Source organism: Microtus oregoni, unplaced genomic scaffold (assembly GCF_018167655.1).
Source record: "Microtus oregoni isolate MIOR12 unplaced genomic scaffold, Mior012 000160F_ref0000428, whole genome shotgun sequence".
Classification (NCBI taxonomy): Eukaryota; Metazoa; Chordata; class Mammalia; order Rodentia; family Cricetidae; genus Microtus; species Microtus oregoni.
In genome coordinates, this window is record NW_024544815.1 from 981,466 (window position 1) to 1,004,633 (window position 23,168).

Sequence of the window (23,168 nt, forward strand, 5' to 3'; positions counted from 1 at the left end):
TTTTCCAGAAGAAATATTCTTCCCCATAGGTGTTTTCTACAATGGTTCTGATATTCTTCAACAATTCCCTAAGTGTTACTTTGAAAACAGAAAAGTCCCTGCTACTTAGTACAAGTATGAAATGTTTTTGCACAAGATACCGTAAAATGGCAGCAGAAAATTTTAATATGGGAAATGCAGTTGCAGATACAGTTTTGATCAACAATATAGTGTGCCTTGGGCTTAATTTTCTAACCTTTCAGATATGATCTTATTTCCATCATCTTAAATAACTTCCCAAGATAAATGATTTTATCTTTTATGAGTAATATGAATAGTTACATGGTAAGAATTTAGACCAATGCTATCTTCTATCATAGATCCTATAAAATATTCAAAATATATACATTACCCTAAACTTATCTATAACAAGGTACCTAGTAAGACATCATAATGTTCTTACTTGGTTTGGGTTTTGAAAAATTTATTTATATTTCCTCTTTGTTTCTAAGTCACAAACCAGGAGATAGGATCACAGACGGGAAACTGACCATCATTGAATAGAGACCCTTTTCAGCAACATGCTTGACACACACAATTAATAAACCAAATGATGTGCTTAGGAGGGTACTATTTTTGAATCACGGGGTGAACAATTAATTATGGCTTTAAAGTAATAAGAAAAGGGAAAAAAGTTGAAGGGATGGGATTAGTTGAGAAATGTTTGTGGCCTTGTCTTGGCAATTTGTTACGTTTTATATTATTTTACCTTTAATTGGCATATAAAGCTGCAGAACTTATTGGAGATATGTATGAAATTAATACTCATGAATGCAACATATAAACAACAAATTGTAACAGTTACCTTACCCAACATCTCAAGAATATTTTGTTAATGATTCAAAATTTAAAATCATCTCTCCTGAATAGTTTCTGACCATATCAATTTTATGATATTCAGAACCCCAATAAATCATGAATATTGTGAAATCAAAACAAATCAGTTAGAAAATAATAATAATATGCAGTAAACAATTTTATTAAAAACTGATCCAATATCTGGATGGATATTCCAATAAGGAAGGCATTTCAGTTATCAAAGAGGAGTAAGTAGGAGGGGAAAAGAGTGAAGAGAGCATCATGGGGGTGAACGTGCTCAAAGTACAATCAAAACATTTATAAAATAATCAAGAACACGATCAGCATCAACAAATGGAGAAAGGAGAAACAGTACCATTTTGCTCCTAGTTCCTTATGTATGAAAATTTTTCCATGAATATTCATTCTCTGACTATCTCAGGATAGATAGTGGTTACTTCTTGCATCTAGAGTCTTTTCTTCTCCTCAAAGCTGTGCCTGTCAATCTTTAGCTCCCAAACTACATGTGTCCATTCCAAAAGAACTTGGCTTCTTTATAGTCTAGATTGGGAGATTATGTTAGCAATTAGAATAATATGCCTTTTGATTACAAATGAATTACTTCATTATAAAATATATTTTTAAAAGATTATAATTTCTAATAAACTGAAGAGTCTATTAGCAAAAAAATTTGAACACAATATCCCATATGATAAATATGTAAAAGACTCAAGTAAAATCTATTCCATAGTCAAGAAAAAAATTTTAGATCTACTTAAAATTTTGGAATTTTTCCTAATGTAGAGTGTCATGAACTTTGAAGACAAAGAAATAAGGTATAAAATATTAGGAATCATAAAATATAGGTATATTCTGACTTACAAATGTATTCATTAACCAATTTAATATTTAGCTATCTTTATGGAATAGTATATATTTGTAATAAAACAAGGGGTTACATGTATGAACAAATTCATATGTTTGTGTGTATCTTTATTTAAAAGAATATTTTATTTTTCAGTTTTTGCAGTGCCTCTTTTACATCTTTGTTCCTAAGGCTGTAAATGAGAGGGTTGAGCATGGGGATCACTAGCGTATAAAACAGTGAAGCCATTTTGTCTTGATCCAGAGAGTAAGCAGAAGCAGGGCGGAAATACATGAAGAGCAGTGTCCCCTGGAAAATGACAACTGCAGTTAAGTGAGAGGCACAGGTGGAGAAAACCTTGAACCTCCCCTCAGTGGAGTGGATTTTTAAGACCGATGCAATAATGTAACAATAAGAAACAAGGATTCCTGAAATGGTGCTCAGTTCAATGAGACCAAAAATAACAAAAGTAATTAACTCATTGACCTGTGTATCTGAGCAAGATAGTAACAAGATGGGAGGGATATCACAGAAAAAATGATTAATCTCATTAGATCCACAGAAACATAACCCAAAGGTCATTATAGTATGCATCACAGTATCTATTATTCCTACTACATAAACTCCAGCTAGGAGGTGGTAACAAACCCTACTGGACATCTCTACGCCATACATCAACGGATTGCTGATGGCCTTATACCAATCAAAGGCCATCACTGCCAGCAGCATGCACTCCGCATCTACAAAGATACAGGTGAAGAAAAACTGCAAGGCACAGCCAATGAAAGATATAGATTTGTCCTTTTCCATTAGGTCCACCAGCATCTTTGGCCCAACTGCAGTGGAGTAGCAGAGGTCTGAGAAAGAGAGGTGGCTGAGGAAGAAGTACATTGGTGTGTGAAACTGGGGATCCATTCTGATTAAGACAATCATTCCAATATTCGTCAGAAGAATAATGAGATAAATGAGAAGAAATAAAATGAATAGAACCACTTCCATAGCAGAGTTGTTAGTAATTCCCAATAGAATAAATTGTGTGATTGAAGAGCAGTTTCCTTCATCCATTCTTCTTTGTTCTTTTTTTTCATGGTAGCAAACAGCATTAAAAAAAGACAGAGTAATTTATCTATCCAAAAATATTGTTGTCAATATTGATAATCTAGTTTCATTATGCAGAAAATATCTTGTAGTTTCTTGAGATGGTCTAGATCAGTGGTTCTCAACCTTCCTAATGCTTAGATGCTTTAATATAGTTCTTGATATTTGGTGACCCCGACCATAAAATTATTTCATTGCTACTTCATAACTACAATTTTGTTACTATTATGAATTATAAATTAAATATCTGGTATACAAGATATCTGGTATGCTACCAGTGCTAAGAAATCATTCGACTACCCCCACCAAAGTGTTCACAACCCTTAGGCACAAATCACTGTTAGTGCCATTGGCACAAATCACTGTTAAAGTGGCATAATTATCATAAATTCCCTCATATATTTAAAGTGGGCAGATAACATTTTAATCTAATAAATAATTTCTGTGTGACTTTTATTGCTCATTTTAAGACTATAGAATTGAGAAGTCTAAAATTTTTTATCAGATCACAATTCATCAGAAACAACAAAAATGAATAGGAAGTCCAAAGAAGAGAAAAGCAAAACATTTCATAAAATTGAAAAGGATCAAGTTCATCATATTAATAAAGAACCATAGCTTAAAGTCTCATCATAGCATCAAATACAAATAAATTAGTGAAAATTACTAAGATATGTTTTTCCTACATTTTCTTAATGCGGTCTATTTCTTTAAACCACCTGTCACTTTTCATCTATCACTCCTTGCTTTCAATCCACCAGACTTCAAAATCCAAGTCCTTATAAAACGAAGAAAACAAGCCTGTGTGTAAATATTGTTATTAATTGCCCCTGTTCCACTGGTTTGTAAAGAAAATGATAATTCCTGCAAACATGAGGGCCTTCTGAAGAGCATCTTCTGTTTCTTGTATTTATCTGTCACAAAGTGTATGTTGAAATATGCTTGTTAATGTCCCTTGAAAATTAAATTTGATTTTTCTATACTAAGTCCTTATGATATGTGGTTCTTGCAGAATTTAATTTACATAGATTTGTATTTATAGTGTTATCATTTTATTAGATAGCAAAATAGAAAAAATAAAATTATTTATGTATATCACAGAGTTATTTAACAAAGAAATTTTGGTTAATATCAGTAATAGAAATCTTTATAAACTTGCATTAAAACCATATTACGGCAATTAAATTCATACAAGTATATCAAGAAGATAAATTGGCCACTACTAATTTTTAATCTGTACTTAACTGACATCGAGGTATACTATTATTTTTGATTCACTACTTAGGACAAGAAAAAGAAAAAGGCATTACTTTCTTCTGTATTGTTTAAATATAAAGTGGAAACATACCTCAGATATTCTATCTCTATGTCCAGCATCTGAGCAATGTGCATATCATATTATTTCCTGAGGTACTATTGGTTTATAAATATGTTAGAGTCTCTGTATGTAAGTGGGAATAATTAAATTTCCATCTCAGTTTTTTCCCTGAGGAATATAGCAACAGATTTGATCAAGGTTGAACTTTTAATTCTGTACCCTTGTCACCACAGGGATCCCTAACACATTTTGAGCTTATGCATAGGATTTGTATTATCTAGTAGAATACGCCATCTATTGAAATTTAAGAAGACTCTCTCCTAATGATGCCCAAGTTTTTTCTATATTGTTTCTTTACTTTCTGAAACTCCTCAACCCTGGTGATACCAAGCAATGCTTTTTCCATTAAGCATTGTCTATTCTCTCACAACTCCACACAAAACATCATCTATATGTCTATAAAACTATTTCTCTGTATTCTCTAATCCTTGTATGGTTACGTTATGGTTAGTAGGGGTAAGGGATCCCTTTTCATTTTTCTCTTCATGACTTGTACTTACGTCTCTACAGAGTTCTGTTGGAAGAATGGATAGTAAAGGTTCCATGTTAAATATTTTCAGATAGATACACTGGTGAATGGTTTTAATAATAAGAAAAAAAATTTTGTGAGATAAAATGATAAGTTTTCATTTAAAATGTATGCTCATAATACATTAAAGAAAAATGTTCAATGTTAATCATTTGACAAATAACTTACATATGTTATTGTTTTTTTATTATTAAAAATTTCCTCCTCCCATTTCCTTCCACCTTCCCCCACCCCTCTCTCTCTCCCTCTCCAGTCCGAAGACCAGTCAGGGTTCCCTGCCCTCTGGGAAGTCCAAGGTCTTCCCCCTACATATAGATGTAGGAAGGTGAGCATCCAAACAGGCTAGGCTCTCACAAAGCCAGTACACGCTTACATGTGCTTTTACTTCAAATAATAGTTTGGAAATTAGTAGAAATCAGAAGTGATTTCTAGGTATTCAAAAATGTACTCTGCAATTGCTATTTCAGACGTAACACCCCCAATATTGACTTAACATTTTAACATATAAGTTATTGCATTCTTAAATTGGATGGAGAGTTAATACTACATTCATATTTTGTTATGTAATTTTTTAGGATAACCAGGGTACAATCCACAGACCTAGAAAAGGTACATAACAAGGAGGGCTGAAGGGATGGTGGTGGTGGGTCAATACATGAATCTCACTGTGAAGGGGAAATAAAATAGATATTTCCTTTGTATGGGGGCTTGAGGGTTGGGGATTGGGATAGAAGGGACCAAGTATGGGAAGGATGAAGGGATTGATAGAGGCAACTGGAATCTTCAGGCCTCTCTGGGATGAACTAGTGATATCATGCAATGGAACCTCCCAGCAATCTATAAGGGTGACCTTAGCTAAAACTACTTGCCATGGGAAATAGGGAGACACTAAACTGGACATCTCCTGTAACTAGACAAGACTTAAAGTGGAGGTATTGTGACACCAACCCAGCCATAATACCTTTGCACTACAATTTGTCTTGCCTACAATATATGCTGGAGTAAGGTGGCACCAAAATTGTGGGAATGATCACAGGATGGCCCAGCTTGAGACCCATACCCAGAGACTAAGAAGCTCAGAGAACTAGGAAAGAACCATACACAAATGGCAAAAAAAAAAAAATCAATGAAATGATTCCTAATGATATTCTGCTGTGCTCATAGATGGGTATCCAACCCAACTGTGATTAGAGAGGCTTCACCCAGCACCTGATGTAAACAAATACAGACACCCACAGCCAGACATTTGGTGGAATACAAGGAATCCAGAAGAAGAAGGGGAGTAAGGATTTTGCAGGAGCCAGTGGAATCAAGGGTCAAGAACACAACAAGAAAACTCAGAACCAACTAGCCTGGGCTCACAAGGGCTCAAGGAGACTGAACTAACAACCAGGGAGTTGGCATACGACTGACATAGGCCCTTGGGATATAAATTACAGATGGATAACTTGGTGTTCTTCTGGAACTCCTAACAGTGGGAGCAAGGGCTGTCTCTGACTCTGTTACCTGCTTTGGGACCAATTTCTTCTACCAGATTGCCTCATCTAGCCTTAATAGAAGAGGAAGTACCTAATCTCACTGGAGCTTCATTTACCATGGCAGAATGATATCATTGGGAGATCTACACTATTCTGAAGAGAAACAGAAGAAGGAGTAGATGAGGGTAGATTGATGGAGGAAGGTCATTGGTTAATTATAATAAAGAAACTGCTTGGCCTTCATAGGTTAGAACATAAGTGGGTGGAATAAACAGAACAGAATTCTGGGAGGAAGAGGAAGTGAGGTAAGGCACCTCAGACAGACACTATGCGTCCCCTCTCTGGGCCAGACACAATGAAACAAGCCACCAGGTCAGACATGCTGAATCTTTCCCGGTAAGCACACCTAGTGGTGCTACATAGATTTTTAGAAATGGGTTAAAAGGTTGAAACTAATGGGCCAGGCAGTGTTTAAAAGAATACAATTTGTGTGTTGTTATTTCAGGGCATAAGCTAGCCAGGCAACCAGGAGCTGGGGCAGCAGGAACGTGCCCCGCAGCTCCCACAACAGAATGGCACCCAGACGTGTGGACAACTGAATCCACTGAAAGCCTGAGAAAGCTTGGGAAAGAGTAAAGCATGTTTTCTTGGTAGCAACAATTTCTTGGGTCTACTCAGCTTGCTAGAGGCAATCAAGTGCTCTCATCTAAGAGAGGCTACCTGACTCACCTTTAGCTGCAAAACCCGGCAGCTCATTAAGAGGTCCTGCAACGAAACACTTAAATGGTGTTGACAAAAAGCTTTTCGGTTTTCAGACATAGCAGGAAAAAAAACTGGCTTTCTGGGCTGTTCTGCCAGGGCAAACTCTGACTCTTTTATGCAGGCAGTTTGTGCAGTTTGCAAGCAAAGGCTGCTGAAGCTCGCTTTCTGGCAGGGACCTTGAAACACCATAGACTTGTGGCAATAAACATTGCTACAACCAGTACATCCGCCATGAGGCTGGAAAGCTAAGGAATGGGCTCGATCTAGCTGCCAAAGCCACGGCTTTAATCCTACCCATATTACTCCATAATTTAAGACTCATTTGGTCACAAAAATAGAGATATAGAGTAAAGAGAGATTCAAAGACAAAGAAAATCTCTAAATGATATACAGTGTTTTAAAAATATATGCAGGCTAAAAGTTAAAGTTCTGAAAAGTAAAAAAAAAAGGAAGAAAGAAAGTCGTTGGGTGTGGTAGTACACACATTTAATCCCAACACTTGGGAGGCAGAGGTAGGTAGATTGACCTCAGAGTTGAACTCTGTGACTTCAAGGTGTGGTAGCATACAGCTTTAATCCCAATGCCTGGGAGGCAGAGACAGGCGGATCTCTGAGAGTTCAAGGACAGCCTGGTCTACAGAGTTATTCCAGGACAAAGATATACAAAGAATATAAAATAAAAGTAAAAATAAACAAAATAGAGATTAAAATAAAGCCACACAAAGATGGAAAGTACACAGAGAATTTTTATATTGAATGCTATTATGCTCTCTTTGAATTGTTTGAATGCTGAGGAAGGAGCAACAGATGCCAAAAGATATTTGTTTATAAATGCTTCTGAACTAATCTAACATAGATATTTTGAAAATACCTTGACTTTAGAATTTGGATCTAAGAATACAATACTTTGGAAAAGAGATTCTTCTTTTGTTTTCACAGAAGATGAGACCCTGTGGATTTCTTCTATTACAATATGGTATGGTGGACCACGCCCTCCTGAAGGGTTGCTGTGAACACCTTCAAAAAATTACTTCACTTGACTGCTGACTGAGATGAATCTAGCACACAGGTAATACCATAGACCTGAATAACAGCTCCCCCATACAGCAGGAAGCAGTTTGGAGAGAATTAACTGTGCCCATATTCCCAAATATTGTCTATAAATGTTCTTTAACATTTAAAGGGGGATATGATATAGGTATGAATAATTTACATTGATATGGATTTTGCTTTAGTGATTTAAATTTAAGGTCAATTTTGTTATATGTATATTTGTTTCCAATCTTGATTAAGGTATTGTGATTGTGTAGTTCATTTAAAAATGTAATGTATATAGGTTGTTAATGGATAATCATTAATAATAGTCAACTTTGTAGCCATGTTAATTAGATTTTTTAGATATATAGAGATATATTTCAGTTAGATCGGCATTCTTCATATTTTTCAAAGACTACGGAATATGCTATTTAATGTTTCAATAACTTAGGATTTTTCATGACAATGAGACATATCTGCTCCTAGCCGCACCAATCAACTTCAAGAAGAAGAGGGGCATCAAAGAGGATCCTTATGGTATTTGATAGCCATTTGGGCAAGAAACTGCTCTTGCCTTGAATATTGCATAAACTGGACACAGAGAACCCACAGAGAGAGGACAGCTGAACTTGCCTAAAGGTGAGATAATCTTTCAGGGTTCCTGATTCATGAAATAGTCTGTGAGACATTCTTCAGAACACAACAGATAGTGACTGAACTGCCTTTGAATTTTCCTGCTTTATGGAAATGTCTGCTGGAAACTATGGGCCTGTAGGCTGAAGATGGATGCCCCAACGGTACAGAGAAACTTTGGGTGAATGTCTGGGTAGCAATATGTCTCTGTCATTTCTAGAGTTTGGAAGTTGCTTATTTCTTGTTTGCTTAGGTAATATTGTATCTTTCTGGAGTCTTTGATGGAGTTGAGGAATAGTTAGTTATAGTTATAGTTTTCCTTAGTTATGATAAATATTATTGTAATTTTTACTTGATAACTGTTTTGTTATATGTAATTTTGCTATGTTAAGTGAAAGCCTTCCATTTTTTTTGTTTGTTTAAACAGAAAAAGGGGAAATGATGGAGGAAGGTCATTGGTTAATTATAATAAAGAAACTGCTTGGCCCTCATAGGTTAGAACATAGGTGGGTGGAGTAAACAGAACAGAATGCTGGGAGGAAGAGGAAGTGAGGTAAGACACCTCAGACAGACGCTATGCTTCCCCTCTCTGGGACAGACACGATGAAGCAAGTTGCCAGGTCAGACATGCTGAATCTTTCCCGGTAAGCGACCTAGTGGTGCTACATTGATTTTTAGAAATGGGTTAAGAGGTTGAAACTAATGGGCCAGGCAGTGTTTAAAAGAATACAATTTGTGTGTTGTTATTTCGGGGCATAAGCTAGCCAGGTGACCAGGAGCTGGGGTGGCAGGAATGAGGCCCTCAGCTCCCACAACAGTAGATGGAGGTGGTGGAAGAGGGACTGGGTGGACAGGAGGAAGTGGAAGCTTTGGTCAGGATGTAAAAGAAAACAAATAAATAGAAATCTTTATAAAAAATAAGTTTTTCGTCAAAGCCTTAAAGTCAACAACCCCACATCAGACAAAGGTCTGATCTCCAAGATATATAAAGAACTCAAGAAACTAAATTTTCAAACTCTAATTAACACAATTGAAATAATGGGGTACTGAACTGAACAGAGAATTCTCAACAGAGGAAGTTCCAATCACCAAGAGACACTCGTGGTCATGCTCAACTTCCTTAGTGATTAAGGAAATGCAAATCAAAACAATTTTGAGATACCATCTTACACCTGTCAGAATGTCTAAAATCAAAAACAACAATGATAGCCTATGCTGGAGAGGATGTACAATAAGGGGAACACTCATTGCTGGTGAAAATGCAAACTTGGGCAAGCACTTTGGAAATCAGTGTGGCAGTTTCTTGGGAAATTGGGAACCAACCTACCTCAGGATCCAGCAATACCACTCTTGGGAATATACCCAAGAGATGCCGAATCATACTACAAAAGCATTTGTTCAACTATGTTCAGAGCAGCATTATTTGTAATAGCTAGAACCTGGAAACAACCTAGATGCCCCTCAATGGAAGAATGGATAAAGAAAGTGTGGAATATGTACACATTAGAGTACTACACAGCAGTAAAAAACAATAACATCTTGAATTTTACATGCAAATGCATGGAAATAGAAAATACTATCCTGAGTGAGATAACCCAGACCCAAAAGGATGAATATGGTATGTACTCACTCATTTGTGGACGCTAGCCATAAACCAAGGGCATTAAGCTTATAGTTCACAAGCCTAGAGAAGCCAAATAAGGTGAACTCAAAGAAAAACATATATAGATCCTCCTGGAAATTGGAAGCAAACAAGATTGCAGGGCGAAAGTTGTGAGCATGGAGTGAGAACAGAGGTGGGGTGAGGGGAGGACTGGTAAGAGTTTAGGGGAGTGGGAGGGTATAGATGGAGGAAGGGCAGATATAGGAGCAGGGAAGAAGATACCTACATTAAGGAATCCATTTTAGGTTTGGCAAGGGACTTGGCTCTAGAGGGGATCCCAGGTGTCCACTGGGAGCTCCCTAGCTAGGTCCTTGGACAGCAGAAGAGAGGGTGCCTGAACTGGCCTTGCCCCACTATCACACTGATGATTATCTCGGAGATAGAGACAGAGACCCTCATCAGAGCAAGGGACTGGGATCCCAAGGTCGAGTTGAAGGGCAGAAGGAGGGAGAAGACGAGCAAGGAACTCAGGGCCTGGTGGGGTTGGTCCACCAACTGAGACAGTGTGCCTGTTCTAATGGGACCTCACCAAATCCAGCTGAATGAGCATGTGATCAAACCGGACTCTCTGATTGTGGCTGACAATGGGGGCTGATTGAGAAGCCATTGATAAAGACACTGGGACTTTTTGATGGCATGCTCTGACTTTTTGGGACCCTAGTCTATATGGATGCACAACTCCCTAGGGCTGGATGTAGGGGGAGGACCTTGGAATTCCCACAGGGCAGGGTTCCCTGCCCTCTCTCAAGCAGGAAGGGAGAAGGAGGAGGGGGAGTGGAGGAGCAGGAGGGGATTGGGAGGAGGGGGAGTGGGGAGCGGGAGGGGATTGGGAGGAGGGAAGGAATCGTAAATATTTGAATGGAAAAATAAAAAAAAATAAGTTTTTTTCTTTTATCATTTTCTCCTATATAGAATGCCTTTTAAAAATCTTTTTGTCTTTAAATTTCATTTTACATTCCATCCACAGTTCTCTCTCCTACCTCTCCTCCCATTTGCCTCCCCTCCAAGTCCACCTCCCATCCACTCCTCCCAACTGGTAAGGGCTCCTATAGGGAGCAACAAATATACATATGGACACACAGAGACTGACATGTCTTGCAGAGGAATAGCACAGGTCTTAAGCAGATGCTGTGCTAGAGCAGAAAGAAGTGGACACATGGACTTACCACAAACCAAAAATTTATTACCAAGTGATATCTACTTGCAGATGAAAAGTTATTTTCTCCAAGTGAGCCTCACTAGGGAAAGAGAATACTCTTAAAGGAAGGCTGAATTCCCATCAGTAGATGTCTAACTAAAAATTGATTCAAAGGCTTCTTTGGAAATTAGTCAATCCTTGTCTCATCATGTCCGTTAAAGTTTTTTTCTGTATTTGCTTTCATTTTTTAAAAATTTTATCATTCTCTCTCTCTCTCTTTCTCTCTCCCTTCTTATCTCCCTCCATCCCTCCTTCTCTTTCTTCCTCACTCCCTCTTTTCAGGACTTTTGCTTATATGTTTTTCAGTTTAGTGTTTATTGGAATTCCTGTGTGCAGACTGGTGGATCTCTGAGACTATATATTTTTTATTCCTTTTTTGATTTTTTTGTTTTTGATTTATTTTAGTATATTTTATTTTTATACCTTAGAAGCCTGTTTTTTTTTCATTTATTTTACATACTAACCACAGTTTCTCCTACCTCCTCTTCTCCTGTTCTCTACCCCAGTCTCCTATCTAGTCCTTCACCCCCATCTCCCAGCATCTACTCCTCTTCCACCTCAGTCTCCTTTCAGAAATGTACAGGCTTCCCTTGGGAGTCAACAAAGCACACCACATCACATTGAAGTAGCACCAAGCTCCCCGCTTTGCATCAAGGCTGTGCAAAGCATCCCAGCATGGAAAATAAATTCCCAAAAGCCAGGTTAAGTGCCAGGGACAGGTCCTGATCCCACTGTTAGGAGACCCACAAAAGGATCAATCTACACAACTGTCACACCCATGCAGAGATCCTATGTCTGTCCCATGCAGGGTTTCAAGCTGTGGGTTCAGAGTCATTGAGCTCCCAAGAGCTCCAGTCAGTTCTCTCTGTGGGTTACCCTCCTCTGACCTTGACACCCGCTGGCTTTTACAATCCCTCCTCCCTCTCTTCACAAGAACTCCCAGATGAGCTTGGTCCAGTGGATGAAGTTTCTCTGACTGCAATTAGGGTTGTCACCAATTGTATTGCAGGAGAAGGGCAGTTTTGGCACCCATTCTACTATTGTTAGGAGTCTTAGCTGGAGTTATCATTGTGAATTTCCTGTTTGTTTTCTAATGAGAAACATGAAACATGTAGATGCTAAAAGGAGGGGTGGTGAAGAGGACCTTAGAAGAATAATGGAAGGGGAAAACATAATCAACATATATAATATAAAAGTATATTTTCAACAAAAAAAGAATAAATTGTAATGGAAAATGATGTCACCCTGTCTTATGGCAACATTCAATGTAAGAACCACATGTCCAAAGGAACCTGATTTGCTTCTTTAGTGCTTCAGTAACCTGATACATAAAGATGAAAAAGAAAATGGAAAGGCTTATTTATTTTTTCCTCTTTGTGTCTCAGATACAACTGAAGTCCTTTGGATAACATAGTTGGTATTCTGAGATTGATAACATCTTTACAGTTTATATTGCAGGTACATATTTAAGAAAGTGAATAACAGTAAATACTTGATTGAGGATGCAAATCTTTTGTACAAGAGAACATATCACTGTGATTGAAATAGAGAGGACAGAAGAAAAGTGGAGGGCTTGACAGTTTATAACTCCAGCATAGAAGAATTTTATAGCAGAATCCTTTAAATAGCTTTTTTAAAGCAACATATGTCAAAGTTCTTTAAATTCTAACTAGTATGGACTTGTTCACATCTAAATAATTTCTTTAATAATAAACTCTATGATACATTTCCTTCCTCTACCACACAGGCAGATATTGAGATATAAGAAGAAATAATTCAGCCCAAAGTCAATGAGCTGCCCAAGTGGATATATTATTTATTTTCCTGAAGATTAGTTCCTGTGTCTCTGTGTCTTTTTCAATTTTGGATTCACCTGATCATAAACAAAGTTTAGAGTACTCAGTTTAATTCCACTGGCATATACTCATTCTTGAATAACATTGTTTGTTTGTAAAGAAATTCAGAGCACAAAAATGTAGAAAAATGAAATAAATGATGTTGTAATAAGAGCTGCGGGCCTGCTTTTAATCCCACCCAGCTCCCACATGGCTAGCTTTACACCAGAAATAACAACACACAAACTGTATTCTTTTAAACACTGCTTGACCCGTTAACTCTAGCCCTTACAGGCTAATTCTCATATCCCAATCAACCCATCTCTAATAATATGTGTAACATCAGTCTTACCGGGAAAGATTCTAGCCTACATCCATCCTGGGTCTGAGCTTCATGCATCTGCCTCAGAGAGCAGAGCTATCGCGTCTGCCCGGGAGAGGGGAGCATGGCGTCTCTGAACTCACTTCCTCTTTCTCCCAGCATTCTGTTCTGTTTATTCCACCCACCTATGTTCTAACCAATAAAGTGGGCCAAGGCATTTTCTTTATTTTTTAACCAATGACCTTCCTCTATCATTTTCCCTTTTTCTGTTTAAACAAAAAAGGAAAGGCTTTAACTTTAACATAGCAAAATTACATATAATAAAAGTTATAAAGCAAGAATTACAGTTACAATATTTACATTTACTTTATCTTTTATCATAACTAAGGAAAACTATGTAACTAACTATTCTTCAACTCCGTCAAAGACTCCAGAAAGATATAATATTACCTAATCAAACAAGAAGTAAGCAACTTACAAAACTCTAGAAATCACAGAGACATCTTGCTGCCTGGACTGTCATCCAAAGTTCCTCTGTACCATTGGGGCATCCATCTTCGGCCTACAGGCCCATAGTTTCCAGCAGACATTTCAATGAAGCAGGAAATTTCAAAGTCAGTTCAGTCACTATCTGTTGTGTCCTGAAGAATGTCTTACAGATTCCTTCATGAATCAGGAACCCTGAAAGATCATCTCACCTTTAGGCAAGTTCAGTAGTCCTCTCTGCGGGTTCTCTGTGTCCAATTTATGCAATAGTCAAGACAAGAGTAGTTTCTTGCCCAAATGGCTATCAAACTCCATAAGGATCTTCTTCGATGCCCATCTTCTTCCTGAAGTAGATTGGTGCTGCCAGGAGCAGAGTGTCTCATTGTCATGAAAGACCCTTAGTTATTAAAACATTTAAAATGCCATATTCTATAATCTTTGAAAGATATGAAGAATGCCTATCTAAAATATATCTATGTACATCTAGAAAATCTTAACTAACATGACTACAAACTTGACTATTATGATTATCTATTAATAACCTATATACATTACATGTTTAAATGAACTATACAATCCCAATACCTTAATCAATATCAGAAACACATATACATATAACAAAATTGACAAATTTAAATCACTAAAGCAAAATCCATATCAATGTAAATTATTCATATCTATATCATATCCTCCTTTAAATGTAAAAGAAGATTGATAAACAATATTTGGGAATATGGGCACAGTTTTTTTCTCTCCAAGCTGCTTCCTGCTGAATGGGGGCATCGTTAGTTAGGTCTTTCATGGTATAACCTGTGTGCTAGTTTCATCTCAGTTGGCAGTTGAGCCAAGCAATTTTCTGAAGGTGTACACAGCAACCCTTTAGGAGGGCATAGTCCATCATACCATATTGGAATAGAAGAAATCCACAGGGTCTCATCTTCTTTGAAAACAAAAGAAGAAACCCCTTTCCAAAGTATCATATCCTTAGATCCAAATTCTAAAGTCAAAGTATTTTCAAAATCTCTATGTTGGATTAGTTCAGCAGCATTTATAAACAAATACCTTTTAGCAGCTGTTGCTCCTTCCTCAGCATTCAAACAATTCAAAGAGAGCATAATAGCAGACAGTATCAAAATTCTCTGTCTATTTTCCATCTTTGTGCACTTTAACCTCTATTTTGTTTATATTTACTTTTATTTTTTGCTTTTTGAAACAGGTTCTCTGTATCTTTGACCTGGAATAATTCTGTAGACCAGGCTGCCCTTGAACTCTCAGAGATCCGCCTGTCTCTGCCTCCCAGGCATTGGGATTAAAGGTGTACACTACTACAACTTGAACTCACAGAGATCTGTTTGTCCCCCCCTTCTAGGCACTGGGATTAAAGGCATGTGCTACCACACCTTGAAGTCACAGAGGTCAATCTCCCTCTGCCTCCCAAGTGTTGGGATTAAAGATGTGTACTACTACACCCAACTACTCTCTTTCTTTCATTTTTTACTTTTAAGAACTCTAACGTTTAATTTGCATATATTTTTAACACTCTGTAAATGATTTAAACATTTTATTTGACTTTGAATCTTTCTTTTATTGTATATGTCTCTTTTTTGACCACATGAGTCTTTAATTTACCAAGCAATATTGGTAGGACTAAAGCTGTTGCTTTGGCGGCTGGATCCAGCCTCATGGCAGAGATACAAGCTGTTGCCATGTTTATTGCCACAACTCTATGGCATTTCAAGGTCCCTGCCAGCAAGGGAGCTACAGCAGCCTATGCTTGCAAACCGCATGAACCACCTGCATAAAAGAGTCAGAGTTTGCCCTGGCAGGACAGCCCAGAAAGCCGGCATTTTTAAATGGCACAGCTTTTTTCCTGCTATGGCTGAAAACCAAAAAGCATGTGTTCAGCTTTTCTCAGTGTTTTGTGGCAGGACCTCTTAATGAGCTGCAGGGTTTTGCATCTAAAACTGAGTCAGGAAGCCTCTCTTAGATGAGAGTGCTTGCTTGCCTCTAGCAAGCAGAGTAGACCCGAGAAATTGTTGCTACCAAGAAAACATGCTTTTCTCTTTCCCAAGCTTTCTCAGGCTTTCAGTGGATTCAGTTGTCCACACGCCTGGGCGCCATTCTGTTGTAATAAGAGCTGCAGGCCTGCTTTTCGTCCCGCTTGGCTCCTGCATGGCTAGCTTTACACCAGAAATAACAACACAAAAACTGTATTCTTTTAAACACTGCTTGGCCCATTAACTCTAGCCCTTACAGGATAATTCTCATATCCCAATCAACCCATCTCTAATAATATGTGTCGCATCAATCTTGCTGGGAAAGATTCTAGCCTACATCCATCCTGGGTCTGAGCTTCATGTGTCTGCCTCAGAGAGCAGAGCTATCGCGTCTGCTCGGGAGAGGGGAGCATGGCGTCTCTGAGCTCACTTCCTCTTTCTCCCAGCATTCTGTTCTGTTACTCCACCCACCTATGTTCTAACCAATAAAATGGGCCAAGGCAGTTTCTTTATTTTTTAACCAATGACCTTCTGATGGGGGAGTGTCATATATCAATCTGTTGATTTCATTGATTAAGCAATAAAGAAACTGCTAGGCCCATTTGATAGGCCGACCCTTAGGTGGGTGGAGTAAACAGAGCAGAATGCTGGGAGAAAGAAGCTGAGTCAGGAGTCGCCATGGTTCTCCCACTCCAGGCAGATGCAGGTTAAGATCATTCCTGCTAAGCCAGCTCGTGGGCTACAGCAGATTATTAGAAATGGGCTAGTCTAGGTGCGAGAGCTAGCCTAGAAGAGGCTAGATAGAAATGGGCCAAGCGGTGTTTAAATGAATACAGTTTGTGTGTTGTTATTTCAGGGCATAAGCTAGCCGAGCAGGTGGCCAGGGTGCTGGGAATGCAGCGCCCCGCTGCCTCCTAATACTACAACCTTCCTCCATCAAAATCATATAATAGTACATTTAAGTCTAAATAATAAAATAGAAGAATCAGAATTGATTGATAATAAAAGTTTCATAACATGAAAATTAAACATTAGTGAAATACATTATTATAGTAAAATATATTTAGAGTCTAAAACAATTATTTAGATATTAAAATATGCTACAAACATTTCATAATCTTTAACAAACTGATGTTATTGATTCATATGAATGGTAGAATATAAAACCTCAACTATCATAAATATGCTTGTGTAAATATAAGGCATTTTCTTAAAGTAATCTTTTATTTCTGAGTCTGCTCAAAGCTTCTTTTACATCCTTGTTCCTCAAACTGTAAATCAGAGGGTTTATCATGGGAATAATGAGGAGGTAAAAGACTGATGTCATTTTGTCTTGATCTAGAGAGTAGGCAGAGCTAGGTCTAAAATACATGAAGAGCATGGTCCCCTGGAAAATCCCAACTGCAGTCAGGTGGGAGGCACAGGTAGAGAAAGCCTTGATCCATCCCCCAGAAGAGCTGATCTTTACCACAGATGAGATGATGTAGCAGTAAGAAATGAGGACTCCTGAGATGGTGCTCAGTTCAATAAAACCAAAAAGAGCGAACAATACAAGTTCATTGAGCTGTGTGTCAGAGCAGGAAAGAAGTAAGACAGGAGGTAAATCACAAAAGAAGTGATTAATCTGAGTAGAGTCACAGAAACATAAGCTGAATGCCAATGAGGTATGTATCAAACCATCTATAGTTCCTATAAGGTAAATTCCAGTTAAGAACTGACAACAAACTTTACTAGACATGTCAATAGCATACATCAGAGGGTTGCTGATTGCTTTGTACCTATCAAAAGGCCATCACTGCCAGAAGCATGCACTCAACATCTATAAAAATAGAGACAATCAAGAGTTGGAGAAAACAGCCAATAAATGAAATTGAATTTTCTCCAAGAAGGACTACCAGCATCTTGGGGCCATCTGCAGTGGAATAGCAGAGGTCAGACAAAGAGAGATGGCTGAGGAAGAAGTACATTGGTGTGTGAAGCTGAGAATCCATTCTGATTAATGTGATCATTCCTAGATTTGTCAGAAGAATAGTAAGGTAAACAATCAGAAATACTATGAACAAAGTTACTTTCATCTCTGGCTTGTTGGTAATCCCCAACAGAAGAAATTCAGGTGCAGATGAGCAGTTTCTCTTGTCCATTCTTCTTTATGCATGATCTAAATAGTTACAAAACTCATTAAGATAATGGATTTTTAGGGTTTTGTTTTCTTTTGTATACAGATTTTAATGCAGAAAATATTCACATTCTTAGGCATACACCAGGTGCACAAGCACACTAAGAAAACAGCTAACATAAAATGCAGCAGTAATATAGTATGATCATTGAAAAGTCATCATAGAGGAGAATCATTATGTTGACTTTTACATTTATGTCTACATCCATCTATCTATCTATCTATCTATCTATCTGTCTGTCTGTCTGTCTGTCTGTCTATCTATCTATCTATCTATCATATATATATATATATACCCACCTATCTACCTATCTATTTATATTTTTAAGACATGATCTATATGACTTGTCTTTATCTCCATCACTCATCATTCAGTAAAATGTGTGAATAAAAAATCCTCATTTATGATCTCACGTAGTGTGAAGAAAGTGAAAAAATTACAGACAAATTTAACATAAGATATATTTTATACAGTCTTATTATAGTCATAATCAGTATCATATTTTTATTACAAATTTTATATGTATCTATACATATTAGCAGACAATAGATTAAGAGATTTGGGGTACTATTTCAGTTTTTTAGGTGTTTACATAAAGATGAAAAACAATTTCTTATTACCTATCAATCATCACTAACTACTGTCTTTCTAAACTTTTTTATTTACTTAAATATGCTCAGATGACAAAACCTTTCACAAATAAACCAGAACTTGCAAGAAGTGGCAACAGTTGCTTATAGCAAATATTTTTGCTCAATTTAACTCTTAACTTGACTTTAAGATTTAGATGTAAATGCAAGTTAATTAGAAAAATTGTACAAACAAAATCTTTATATATTTAGTGTTTACTTGAGCAGTTCTATGTGAATTTTCTGGTTATTTTTGTGTTTTATTATTTTTATACAAAAAGTGGACAGAGGAGAGTGAGAGAGGACACATGGAAAAAGAATGAATCATAGAATAACAGTTTAAAGAGATACTTGATATTCTTTATATAGAACAAAGGAAGAAACAAATTCATTAACATATAATAATAAAATGTTGCTTGTAGATACTAAGTAGAATTTACCTAACTACCTAAGCAGAAATAAAGCTACTTATTTATTTTCTCTTGTACTTTAGATCATGTCCAGGAAAGACTATAATACTTTTTTCTTGTATTTTTTTTACAAATAACCACTTAACCCACCTGTGACAAGAGAGTCTTCCTAGCCTTCCTGTTGTACTTGAAGATAAGTTCATCACATTTATATTCATCTGAGACTGTTGAGATTTAATTCTCCTGAGGCTCTGACTCTTCTGAGTTATTCCAATGTGATTAATTACACTCATCTCTCAGTGCTTTTCTTGCGAATATACAACCAATGCACCCATAGTTATCATATTCACTGCTTATCCTTGTCTGCATTTTTAGAGTGACATATTAATGGTGACAGACTTTTTTTTAGAAATTTTAGTGAAATCAGTCATTCAATGAAACTGAAATTGAACTTTAAGCAATGGTGTCTACATTCTTCCTTATTTGTTTCGATTCTTCCATGTTCACGGCAATTTCACCCACAACCTACTTTAAAATGTGCTAATGTAAACTGTGAAAATAGTAACATTCCCACCTCTTCCTTCCTCCCTTCAAGCATTATTTCTATGTATCTCCTTCATTCTCTTTAAAAGTAATAGCCTGTTTTTTTAATTATTGTTACACACATGCACACATATGCAGACACATGCACCTGCATGTGCACATGTGTGAGAGCACACAGTTTTGAATCCATTCCATTTTGACTAAAGGTCAGAAAATTCAAACCTATTCTTGCTCCTCAAGGACAGATAGCAGGATATTTGGCCAACAGTGCGACTACTGGATGTCTTGCTACTCAAAGATTAAACAACAGGACTTAGGGCATGGTTACTAGGCGTTTTGAGATGTAAAGAGCTAATTAAGCTTGTTTCTTTCTTGTATTATGGGAAGGAGTCTTTTGCCTTCCCCTTTTAATTGGGGAACATAAGGACTATCAGTAATAAACCTGACGGTGTTACAGTATTCCCTGAAAGCCCTTCCAACTCTTACCTTCTGTCCCTTATATTTCTTTCCTCAATCCTCACTCCCCTGTTCAGGAACATGTGAAAAAGTTGGCCAGTCCAACACAAAGGCATGCTTGAATACAAAAATTGCATCTGCTCTCTCTGCGTACCATTATTTGTATGCCTATTTTCAGGACTGAATATTTGGTACAGGGTAGCTAATTGTGTATTCTTTCCTGAGGAAAACTAATTTTTCCACTCTCAAGATTCTTTGTTTGTTTGTTTGTTGTCCAAGGTTTCTGTCCTGTCCAGTTCCTACAGTCATTAAATTTCTAAGAAATCACACAGAGGTCCACATTACCTATAAACTGATCGGTCCATTAGCTCAGACTTCTATTAACTCTTATAACTTATATTAGTCCATTATTCTTGTCTATGTTAGCCACGTGACTTGGTACATTTTTCAGCATGGTAGTCACATCTTGCTTGCTCTGTGGCTGGATCAGGACTGCAGACTAGGACTTCCTTTTTCCCAGAATTCTCCTGTTCTCATTGACCTACCTCTACTTCCTGTCTGGTTGTCCTGCTGGACTACTGGCCAATTAGCATTTATTTAAAGTATAATTGACAGAGTACAGACCATTGTCTCACATGATTTGTTTGTTTTCATATTTTGTTTTTTCGAGAAAGGATTTCTCTGTAGCTTTGGAGCTTGTCTTGCAACTTGCACTGTTGACCAGACTGGCTTCAAACTCATAGACATCTACTTATCTCTGTCTCCCAAGTATACACTCTCAGCATTCTTTAATTACATGTGTTTCTTTGTTTAGTGATGATGCCTCTTGTGATACCCCTGTCAATATTTGCATGTCTACTGGTGTATTCTTTGTTCAGGTCATGTTTATCCTGTCATGTCAGTGACATTTTATGAATATAGGTCCTGACATTCTCGGAGATCCAATGACAAAGTCAAATCATTTTTTCCTTTGACTTTTACAATCTTTCCACCCCTCTTTCACAATGGTTTCTGAGTCTGAGGTGCAGGAGATGTATTGTGGTTGATTCAGTTGAGATAAGCTGACACAATTCTCCATTTTGATTTTTTATAATTTTCTATAATTGGCTCTGCTACAAAGATAATTTACCTTTTAAAAAAATCATGTTTCTGATTTTTACTCTTAATGTTCTCTGTCCAAGAAACCAAACATTTTGATTGATTGTAATAGTATCAAAGAGTTCCACAGTACTCTGGATTGGTTTATTTATTTAGGGATAAACTCACAGTAAGGATAGCAATCTGCAGTCTTCTGTATGAGCTGGGAACTTTAAGTGAATCCAGCAGAAAAAGGGGCATACTTTTCATCTGAACTTTTAGTACATGAGACCATACCCAAAATGGGCTAGTATCTTAAAAACTATTGACAGAAGGAGTTCCCACAACAGTCAGTAGTCCTTTACCAGTGCTGATGGTATAAGAAAACCCTACAGTGTGCCTGATCATGGTTCACTGTGGAAACCTGAAAGACATTGAGTATCATACCCAGACATGAAGAGTGCATCCATAGATATGCTCACACAAGAATAAAAGTACCATACGCGCACGCCTATATCAGTATCTTTTTTTACTCCAATTTCCTTTCATAGGGACACCCAGAGCAATGGATAACACCATTTATATTCTGAAGGGGTTGTACAATACCTTCTACTAAGCAGCCTCCCATATGACAATATCCTCTGGAATGCTGGCCAAACACATACATAACTGTTTCCATAGGCTTTAGTTGTCTAAGAACAGTCAAATTGAAAGCCAATTGCCAATATCATATTTTATTGAGGAAATAAATTTAAAAAGCCATTTCTCTCCCCTCACCAGAAGAACTTTACTGGTGAGCATGAAATAACAATTTTAAAGAATAATTACTTCAATGTGGAAAAAATTGCACATCATCACTAATTAACCAACCTTTGTATTTGAGCGATAAATCAAAGAAAAAGAAGTGACATTACATGGAAAATAACAAATTATCCTTTAGATCTCCAGAAATTAAATTGATGCTTTCTATTTCTACTATTCACTATTTACATATTATTCCCAAAGAATGGAGTTGTAGTCCACTATTTGGACATAAAAAATTATTCATCTGGTACAAATATTTTTGATACAATAATGGGATATCAAAATATTGGAATATCAATTTGTAGATAGATTATATAGTGCACAGAAAATCCAAAAACACTTAATGCTTATTTCCTATGCTTTGTAAAATAAAATTAGAGTAGACTGTGATGCATATCACATATGTCCAAACAGATCATAACATTTAATTCTTCATAACATTTCATCTTCAGCAACAAGAATGAAGGACAAAAGTCATATGTACAAACACAATTAAAAAATTTTAAGGTCAACACCCTAAGTGTATTTAATGACTTGACACTTCTACTGTCTTTATGACACATATAAGAGATGTTATTTTAGAAATTAAGTGTGGAAGGAAATAATGAGAGGAAAAAATTGAAGACATAAAAAGAGTGATTTTAGGTACAACAAAGTATGTAATATTCTGTCTCATTAGAACAGCATCTGTCAGAGTTTCCATGTCAGGCTTTAATTTCCTAAAGTATTCCACCAAGCAATATATTTATCAAAATAACAAATTCAGAAAGATGATTTCATAAGTCAGATATGTTTTGTTTTACAGTTTGAAGTCTCTCTTCACTTATTCCACAATCATTGTAATGTCTAATTTTGACTGCCAGTTTGACGGCTTTGAAATCAAGTAAAACTAAAGCAGCCAGGTTTATCTGCAGGAGATAGTTTCAATAATGTCATGTAAGGTATGAAAGCTCACCC

The 23,168-nt window shown here is 36.9% G+C and overlaps 1 protein-coding gene and 1 pseudogene across 1 annotated transcript; both read right to left on the reverse strand.

Moving 5' to 3' along the window:
- Window positions 1-1,834: 1,834 nt before the first annotated feature.
- Window positions 1,835-2,770, reverse strand: LOC121445128 (olfactory receptor 5W2-like). The gene has a single exon (XM_041647135.1). The coding sequence runs from the start codon at window positions 2,765-2,767 to the stop codon at window positions 1,835-1,837; it is 933 nt and encodes a 310-aa protein (XP_041503069.1). The 5' UTR covers window positions 2,768-2,770.
- A 14,555-nt stretch (window positions 2,771-17,325) lies between these two features.
- On the reverse strand, window positions 17,326-18,256 carry LOC121445136 (annotated as a pseudogene).
- Window positions 18,257-23,168: the final 4,912 nt, after the last annotated feature.

What these genes read in the sequence shown, in the direction of transcription:
- LOC121445128 (XM_041647135.1), bottom strand. Translation starts at nt 2,767, where the DNA reads ATGGATGAAGGAAACTGCTCTTCAATCACACAATTTATTCTATTGGGA.